The 10010-nt window shown below is 39.3% G+C and overlaps 1 protein-coding gene across 1 annotated transcript in view; it reads left to right on the forward strand.

Moving 5' to 3' along the window:
- LOC107306704 (sodium/hydrogen exchanger 2-like) overlaps positions 1–8661 on the forward strand; it is a 31849-nt gene extending 23188 nt beyond the window's left edge. The window contains exons 8-12 of the mRNA XM_015850036.2: positions 644–805; positions 1391–1487; positions 2391–2522; positions 3941–4031; positions 6214–8661. Of these exons, the coding sequence (XP_015705522.1) occupies positions 644–805; positions 1391–1487; positions 2391–2522; positions 3941–4031; positions 6214–6584 (853 nt within the window). The 3' untranslated portion in view covers positions 6585–8661. The remainder of the gene's footprint in view (positions 1–643; positions 806–1390; positions 1488–2390; positions 2523–3940; positions 4032–6213) is intronic.
- Positions 8662–10010: the final 1349 nt, after the last annotated feature.

The following is a 10010-nucleotide window of genomic DNA, read 5'->3' on the forward strand; positions in this document are numbered from 1 at the left end:
TGGCTACAGCTTTTCTTAGCCTGGTTTTCCTGCAGTTTGCGTGAGATCTGTAACCAACAGATTACAAACCAAAGGAGAGTCCCATCTCTTCATGACCTTCAGAAACATTTTTGACTGAACTTCAAGAATCATTGCAGAATGACTGGAGTACAGGATATTTTCTGACAAACAAAGTCACTCTGCTCCAATATTTTTTCACTAAGCATCCAAGGGGGCTGAATTTGCTCTAAAGAAAAGGAGAACTTCCAAAATTTTACAAGGGCAGGCTAAAGTTTCAAAGAAAAAGCAGTGGGTGCAAACGCAAACCTTTTATTTGTTATTACAGTAAATATTTAATGTTCTCTTTGTCTCTGTGAAAATGGGGAATTAGAAATAATATTGTGCAATAACACAGAGTACATAGAAGCTAAAAGTTGCTGCTAGGGACAATGTGCTTTAACAGATCAACCAAAACATAGGTTAAAACTGTCTGAAGCAAGGATGAATTTGACCTTTTATTATGATACCCAGCAGTAAGTTACTAATACGAACAGACACATTCCCGAGGAATAAGCTCTTTCACGATTGCTTTAGCAACAGTATAGTAGCTCTCAGCTCTGCCCAGTAAAAATTAACTGGTTGGGTTGGTTTGCCTCATGCACAGGTTTAAAAAGTTTGACAATAAATACCTGCGAAGACTTCTCATCCGGGAGAACCAGCCCAAATCCAGCATTGTTTCTTTGTACAAGAAGCTGGAAATAAAGCATGCCATCGAGATGGCAGAGAGTGGCATGATAAGCAAGGTGCCTTCGTCAGTGTCTCTCAGGTAAGGCAGCGAGGCCTACGCAACTGAGCGTTACAGCGGGGTCACGTTGTGTACTTCACAGTCTGGTCTGTAGGCAGGATAATTGCTTTGACTTAGGACATTCTGTGTCTTAATATCAAATGAACTGTAAGCAGACATGGAACTGGATCATTTCACAGCAGCTCACATACAAAGCATGAGTGAGCCTTCCTCTTCCGGAGCGTGTAATTTTACAGGGGCAGCTGCACCCAGCTTCCAGGGAACATTGCTGTGCTGTGTTGGGCTGAGCTGGGTTTGATCCAGTGCCTGCACATCTGCTGCCAGGAGATACAGGGGAGGCCTGAGGGATGTTGTGAAAAGTGCCTTCGTTGAATTTACAGCTCTGTGCAATCGATACAGATTTCAGAGAGTAGGTTGTGAGCCTTACCATTTGACTCAAATAAGATCAAGATTTTGTTCTCACCTTTTCACCTTTTCCTCAGTTGTTCTAGAATGCTGTTTCCAATACAAAGGAAACAGTTCAAATGTAATTTCTAATCATAGAAACAAAAATATTCTCTCTTTCTGATTCTTTTATGTATCTTCCTGGGTTTTATTCTTCCACAGTGAGTATCATGAAGGGAAAATAAAGCCACTCTCCCCTACTGAGATGGAAAACATGCGGGAAATATTAACAAAGAATCTCTACCAAATACGCCATCGAGTAAGAATAAAGTTTTGCATACGTAAATATCCCTCTTTGACCATGCTTCTTACCTCCATAAGATATCTTTGGGCAAGTGTAGTATCTGCTGTACATTAGTATATCAGTTAACACTGTTATTTACTTTACACTATTGCCTATGAATAAATTCTCATTACTATAATATTTTCAGCATCATATGCATACTCCTTTATGTAAACAGCTTATTTCATTTTATACTGTTGATAAAGCTTAATGTTTTTGGCATATTACCTGCAATATACTTCCATTACTTAAAAAAGATCACATGTGCAAATTCAGCCCAACCTTGTCCCACTTCTATTACATTTTCTTCACTTTACAATATGCGATTAGATTTCCCATTTGCCTCCAGTTGTGAAGTTGCCTGTGTTAAGATCAGAGGTGATGAGCTGGAAAAACAGTGAAATAAAAGCAAAATGACGTTTCACATTTACCATCCTGTGGCTAAGTAGTATGAGTAGTCTATGCCCTTGGAAGATGTTCAAAAGTTGAGCTTGCTTCAGCTTGCTGGAGGTAAAAATGACTTCCCCCTAGGTGACTCACCCTATCACTTTCAAATGTGCATCTTCCATTGACATTCTGACTGAGCAAGTGCAACATGGGGGTAAGCACTGTATTAAGCCAGCTTTTTCCAACTGATCTTTCATTATAAATATCAGCAAGCTTAAAAAGCAAACAGGTGCTCGTGAAGCCTCTGACTAAAAAAAAATCTGGCATAATTATTGCCCTTGTTCTTAATTGTCTTTAATATGACTTTATTTGCAAAAATTTATGGTGATTATTAAAATATCATAGCAAGAAAGCCTGTTTTGTAATGTGCATAGTGCTCAACACATTTGACATTGTGCTTTTCAGAAAGTAACCACAGCTTTTCTATTTCAGACCATGTCATATAACCGACATAGCCTGGCTGCAGATGCAAATGAGAAGCAGGCCAAAGAAATTCTGATCCGTCGCCGACACAGCCTTAGGGAGAGCCTACGGAAAACTAACAGCCTGTCAAGAGAAAGACCGGTACTTGCATTTTAGTTTACTTATAGAAAAGAGTTCTCTGTAGCTATATGCCAAGCAGAAGAAATCTTCTGAGATGCAGAAAAAATAAATCCCAGTCTTGAAAGACGTATAATGTCACACTTACACCTGGAGTTGCACACCCTTAGTTTGCACTGAACCCTTCTGAAAAACTTCCCTATTGTAGAATGTAATATGGAAGTGGCATCTGCTGCCATGATTTTATCTCAGAGGAAGTGAGCAGACTCCATACCCAATGTACCTCTATGACATGGTGAGAATTCTCTATCAGTATTTTCATGAAGAGTAGACATTTGAGGTAGAGTATGACTATGAGAAAGACAATCTTCTTGCAGTATGCTGCAAGATGTGGGAAGGAGGAGAGTGGTATTAGTTGTAACAATAAGTCTGTTTCTGAATGATTTTTTTCTTTCCCTGCCACAGTTACTTATATTGATTCTTTAGGGGGAGAAACAATTAAGGCATTTTTGGGTCAGAGAAAGAGGTGGTGTATGTCAGCTTTTTCAAACTCACAGATTGTGATTTTAAAAATGCTTGTCCTTGAGTAAATCCATCACACAAAGAAGTACAGTAATAGTGAGAAACACAAAAAATATCAAAAGAGGAAGAATGCCTCACGGAACATAGATCTGCTTTTCGCATTCACTTTGAGCGTGCATTGCTGAGTGGGACAGGCAGGGGAGAGTGGGTAGATTATCAAGGTTTTAAGCAGGTCTTTGTAACAAATGAAAGGAAGGATACCCTTGAGAAATTTCTGAATTTTTAAGAGTGGCCTTGCCCTGGAAAGAACCTCATATGCTCCAGGAAGTGTGAGGTGCACTCTGTACCTAGAGACTGCAGGGTTTAAACTTGGGAAAACAAGGCTTCTGTGCTAGTAAGCAGTCACACTGGTGCCCAGCTTCCCCATCAGCCTGAGCGTGACTAATCAACTGTGTAAAGTCATTTATATGTATAAAACATTTGCGGGGGCAGAATACAGATTAGCTTTTGTGCACAAGCTTAAGTCTCAGCCTAATTTTTACAGCTGACTAATAAAGTTCCAAAACAGAGTTGCATAAAATGGAATCATGTTTGCTTTCCACTGAAAAACCTGTACAGGTAAGGCTAGAGTCTGAGAGCATATATTTATTAACTCTGATCTCAGAGGGCATAGCACCAGGCTTTGCTTTGATTGAACTGCTTGAGATTAACTCAGTCCTTACCTTAGTTAGCGAAGACTTCAACCAGCAGTAAGTGTTAACTTGGATGTGTAATAAAAGATCACATATTAGTTAATCCCAAACTACCTGCGAGCCCTTGAGCTACCTAAGTCTATTCAAGCCTCAGCTGTGTGTCACAGCATGCATTATGCAAGTACTTCAGTCTGCCGTGTCTTAATGTTTCTCTTATTCTTTGTACAGGCTGCTGCAAATACAAAACGATTTCTTTCACTTCCTAAAAACACTAAACTCCCAGAGAAACTACGTGTCAGAAACAAAACATCTTCCAGAGGTAATGGAAAGTTTTCTGCCCCCTTGTGTGCTGCACTCATTTTGCCTGAATAGAAATAAGGTTTTTCCAGGGATGATGTACAGAAATTAGCATATTGATTTTCAAAAACACATGAACTATTTCATTTGCAAAGGCTAGAATATTTCTATTACTTTTAATAAAATGGGTATTTTATTGCGAAGAAATGCCCCAACAGTCTTGTGGAGTTTTAAGCCTGAAACATTTGCACCAGATACCGTCATGGCTGATTCTTTGTGTCTTTATTGGATCCTATCCAGATCTACTATGTGGTTTCTTTTCTCACTGAGGTCAGAGTAGGCAGCACCCTGAGAACCAAATCAGTGAGGAAAATGAGGATGTGATGACTGATACATAGATCTCATTTAGAACATTACAAAATTCTGTGCTTAACAACCTAAATGTCTATTTTTTAAATTTTATCTATCTATCTATCTATTTATTTATTTATTTATTTATTTATTTATTTTTATGCCTAAACTCACAAATGTTTCATTTTGGAGTTCTTGAATTATAAAATGATAAAAAAAATGAATAAATAAACAAATAATCCAGAGGAATGCAACCAACCGATGTGAAAAGTTTGGTTAGCTTTGTACATTACCTTTGTTTGTTACCATTTGCATGGCCACGCTTATGCCATGAACAGGAACGATCTCTTGTTGGTGAGATTAAATCTCTGTAAACTCTCTAAAATTCCCTGACCACACCCCAGACCAATTAGTTTCCCACTCTTCCAAGTTAATTTAGCAATAGACCATGTCTTTGTCTGTTGCTAATTACATCTTTGCTCTCCTGAGTACAGGATGTCTTTTATTCTGTAGTTATGTCTACAGAGGTCACCTACTGTCACCTACCATTAAATATTAAAGAGGAAATGTGCCTCCAGATTCAATTTCAGTTGTCAAAACATAAACAGTTTGACATACTTAGGAGGGAAAAAGCCTGCAAACATATCTGATGAAGACCTTCCTTGATATAAAATTATCTGGGTGAATGGATAACTTTGTGATGATATGTTTTGTTGACCTCTTTCTCACCTTTTAAAAAGAAATAATGTGTAGGCTACTAATGGAAGCTGTGCTGATGGCAGTTGCATAGTACGCTATTCTTTGCTTTGATTTACTTGAAATACTGTATCTGACTTAAATCTAAGAACAAATTTGAGTCATTCATAAATAATTCTTAACACGATTATTGAGTGACTGAAACGTGCTAGTTTTGTTGAAGATATTAGTCAGTTAAAAAGAAGGAAAAGGTTGTTCACTGGGTGGCACGTCAGGCACTGGAACAGGGCAGAGGTCACAGCCCTGAGCTGCTAGAGTTCAAAAAGCATTTGGACAATGCTCTCAGACATAGGATTTGAATTTTGGGTGGTCCTGTGTGGAGCCAGGATTTCTCCATGATCCTCGTGGGCTCCTTCCAACTTGGGATATTATGTGCTTCTAAGTTTGCTGGGGAAAACATAGTGCACATCTACACAGCCTGATTATTGCCAGTTTAGTTTACCTTATAGTGATTACTGCATTCCTTAAATGGTTATGCCACCTTTCCCTTGGCTATTTTCTACTCTGTTGCAAGTGGGTGAAGAAGCCTATGGCAAGCTGAGCACTGTGGTTGTCCTTTGATATTGCACATTCAGGCATCTTAAGGATGGGATGTTTCCTTTCATCTGGTCATTACCTTCCTTTGTTTGGTGAAGCATTGATGCTTCTTTTCCAAAGCCCAGTTTCCAGAGTCCCTGTAGGTGCAGTGCCGTGGAAATGCCTCAGATACAGCTTGTTATATGAGGATAAGAAAATCTCATTTCTCTGTCTTGCTTGGACACCACTAGGGACTAGACTCCAAGTAGCTCAGAGAGGGTCAGGTGTATTCCATTTATTCCATGTCCTGTCAGATCTGAAGAGCTTGGGGAAATGTCAGTTTAAAAGCGTAGCACTCTTTGACGGTGGGAGATTTCTAAATGTCACTGTATTGAAAAGAGGGATGTTTGTAAGTCAAATCTTAAAGTGTTTGGTGCTTGGCCTAATCTCAAAGCAGTGACGTTAAGAAACACAGTTAACCTTTTTACTATGGCTGTTGCTGTTCAGTGAGCTGTTGTATGAATATTCCTGAAACAGAGACATTTCACAGCTAAAATCTTTATTTTGTTTTCAATTAACAGTGGGTGACAGCAGTGACTCTGAAATGGATGCCACTACCACAGTGCTCAATTTAAGACCCAGAGCAGGAAAAATCTTGAGAGAACAGAGACTGAGACAGCAGCGACCACCCTCTGAGTTTAGCATGGAGTGGAAGAATGAAGTTGATGGGAGCCAGAATGGACGAGGAGAGCAGCAGGAGCCGGGCAGCCTGCCTCAGCCGTCCATTGGGTTCAGGCAGCCACTGCTGACAAGACCAAGATTTGGCACTTTGAGCAGGGAAGACTTGACTGCAGACCATGGGTTGGCGAGACCTGTGCCACCACCACGATTAGTTAGGCAGGCATCTCAAGGGGAAAGGCCGAGAAGTAAGCCTGAGAACCAGCCGTACTGAACATAGCAAAGAAAGACTGAACTGTTGGTATAAAACCACGGATGTACCAAATCCAGATTCTAAACTAACTGATCAGACAATGGGATCCATTAAAGAGAAGACAAACTTCAATGTGAATTTAAGCATTTCCATTTGGGTAAAGCCAATGCCATTAACTAAGTGGAAGGAATACTGCAGCAATTGCAAAACTGAAGACATTAAGAAAAAAATAACCTGTTTTATAGATAACTTATGGCGATGCTTTGATTACATTATTTCCACTATTAAATAGGATGGAAATGTGCCTTATCATCTCGTGGAACCAAATCATGCAGGCTCAACCCAGCTATCCAGTGAAAATCACCATTGAAAGTCCAGTGATGAAGGGGTTCTTTACAGAAACCTGTATCATTTCAGATTTTATTTATGATCAAATGATACTTGTTTTGACCAGAGCATTAATATGAGTAACACTGAAAATTGCACAATGCACCTAACATATAGACTTTGTAAGAAGTATAAACATATTCCTGAAGCCCTATTAGGTTGAAGAGCCATGATGTGGAAAAGAGGAAGAAGAGAAGGAACAAGCCGTAGGAGGAGAATCGCACATGGAGTTCACAGAAGTTGCAACAAAGACGAGACCTGAATAGCTTGAATTATCAGTTTCTGAATTTTTGCCAATATGTAGCTTTTAAAACGGTACTGAGAATCACTGTGTGAAATCTAAATGACCTTGGTTGTCACTAACATCAATAAGAGCTGAGAGTACTTAAAGGAATACCAGTAGCCCTAACAATAGAAAACATCAAGTAGGTAACTAGTGCTCCTGTTCAAGATTGCTTTTTGCACCTTAGCATCTTCTTTGCAGTGCAGACACAACAGTAGAAAAGTTGTGGAGCACTGCACATAGAAAACTGAGCAGCATCCTGTTCGAGTTAGGGACCACTGAGACTCAAGAAAGCTCCTTCCCTTGTGCTTGTGACCCTGGTGAAATTATTTTCTTTTTATTTCTTCATCTATAAAAGGGGAAGGATTGTCTTTTCCTTCTCTCCCACTGGTTTGTTTGTATGGAAAAATAGCACTTCAGGGGCTCTGGAATCAGTTACAGTCACTGTGCACCTTAATAACGCCAATAAGAAATGCAGGCTTTCTTCATCCCAGCATAAGTGGCAATCCCTTAAGAACATATGGGTAGGAAGGATGCATTAAAATAAATGATACTTAATAGGTCTCAGGAATCTGCACTTTCTGTCCCACTTTATCTTAAGTTTTGAGCTTGCTTCAGCACAGATACACATTTCAGCACAATGCAAAAAACAAATCGTTTTAATTCTTGTTACGAGATTCATAACTTTCATTTAAGAATGTACACTGTGAAATCACAATTCTTCTTTTTCATTAGCACATTTCTAAATCTGTGGGCAATAAGATTCACTTTTTTTTATTTAAGCTTGTTGTGAAAGAACGATTAAAAATCAGAATTTGCTTTTAAAAATCACAGTGTAGATTTCTTTGAGAAATTTGGGGGCTGGGATGACAAATGAGCTTCAAAAGGGATAATGACTGAACAGCTTTTCCAAGATATTTCATTTCATGTATGTATTTGAAATGCCAAACTTGTCTAACGTCTCTTATTGGCTCATGTCTTTTAATTGTTTTTCTGTGTTTAAAGTATGTAATTTCTGCTGTGTGTCAGATGCAACCTTCAAGCTGTGGAGAGATGGGTAGGTCAACCCTAGAAATGCCGGTCAGATGTTCACAGCTATTCTCAACAAAACGTTGTGGAAAGCTTTACTTACCTACCCTTGAATGGCCACCTCCTGTTTGGGAATAAAACTGAGCTCAAACAAAGCCAAAGAGCTTTAAAATCAAATTTGATTGTCTTTCTACATGAGAAATATGTTTTCACTGTGAAGTTGTCAGCAAGTACTTTGTCACCGTGTTACTGATAGAATGATAACTAAGAAAGAGGCCTTGAATTTGGATTTTATTATTGAAGTTTCTTTGCAGATTGGACTGTTTAGGTTAGGTGTTTTATAGCAGACCCACCTGAAATCTGACCAAATAAATACAAAATGTTGCACATCAACCTTCAGTTATTTCCCTGCAGAGCTTCTCCTTCATGTGCTGTTAATGACAAATTGGCTTGTGTCTGGGGATAGATGTCTTATTTTGTTGGCTTTGCTGGCATAATTCTAAATAGTGAATGGGGGTTTCAGGAACCTGACAGCTTTGCTTGTTGCCCTTTAGTAAAGCATATGCTTGGATCACTGGTACTTAAAACTAGGTTCCCCATAGTAAAAGCACAAAGTTGGAGGTTGTTTGATGTAATCGGGTCCTAAGCCTCAAAACACACAAGTATTTTGTTACTTTTACTAAACACTTTGAGATCACAGGAGATGAGCAGTAAGGCAAATCTCCAGCATGGTTACACTGTGAAGCAGAATCATGGGGCTCCTGAGACTTGTCTCCACCTAATACTCTCCCCTTCTCCTCTGCTACTTATTACACCCTTTTCAGGCTCTTTTCTGCAGCTGCTCGCTCAAAGCTTGTCATCTCCAGCTGCTGCTTCCCTGAGCATTCAAATTTTCAGTAGCAAAGAGAACAGCAAGTGATGTAGGCTATGTCCCAGGCAGCCCATCTCATTCAGCTCTTGCTCTCATTTAAGTCTCATATTTGAGGTTTGTCTCCTCCTTATATTTTACTTCCTTGCAAAAGGAAAACAAATTAAGTAGTGCTTCTAGCTTTTCCTAAAGTGTCCACCAAGCTTCAGCTTGTGTAGTAGACTTTTCCTTAATATTGTTGCAAAGAAAAGTTTTTCTGCTATAGAGAATAAGACGCCCAATAAATCAGTCCTTGAGCACCATCTGATGGGGAAAATCATGTATTGACTGGGGACATTTTTTGCTTTGGAAAAGCAAGTCCTCAGCAGTGGCTGGGAAATCTGCCAAAGCCACATGCTGTGTGTTAGCCTTTTCTAAGAGTTTATTTTCCCCTTCAGCTGCTGAATTTGAAAGTAATTAGGATAAGAAAGTTGGTAAGGCAAAAGCTAGAGTGCAGACAGACACCCAGTTATCTGTTCTAAGCAGATACCTGACAAAGAAAACAAGAATAATTTGCTGTAAGAGACAAGATTTTAAGGGCTTTGCTACCTGGTACTAAAGTATAATGCAAGGCCCACTGCAAGCACAGGTATTTTGTTAAACAAGATAACCACGCTGGCTAACAATCTAGCAACTTGAGAATATCCTCTGTTTTAGCCACATATGAATCATATGGGAACAAACTAGATTGAAAATTTGGCCAAAATAACATGCATGCTGTTCTGAATAGTGCCTTAGGAAGTAAACGTACTGCCTCAGCTTTTTCAAGAGACGCCAAGTTCATCAGTTCCAAACACCAGCAACATTTTAAGGCTGACACTGCAAGAAGTTTTTCAGCTGG

This window comes from Coturnix japonica, chromosome 1, assembly GCF_001577835.2.
Source record: "Coturnix japonica isolate 7356 chromosome 1, Coturnix japonica 2.1, whole genome shotgun sequence".
Taxonomy (NCBI): Eukaryota; Metazoa; Chordata; class Aves; order Galliformes; family Phasianidae; genus Coturnix; species Coturnix japonica.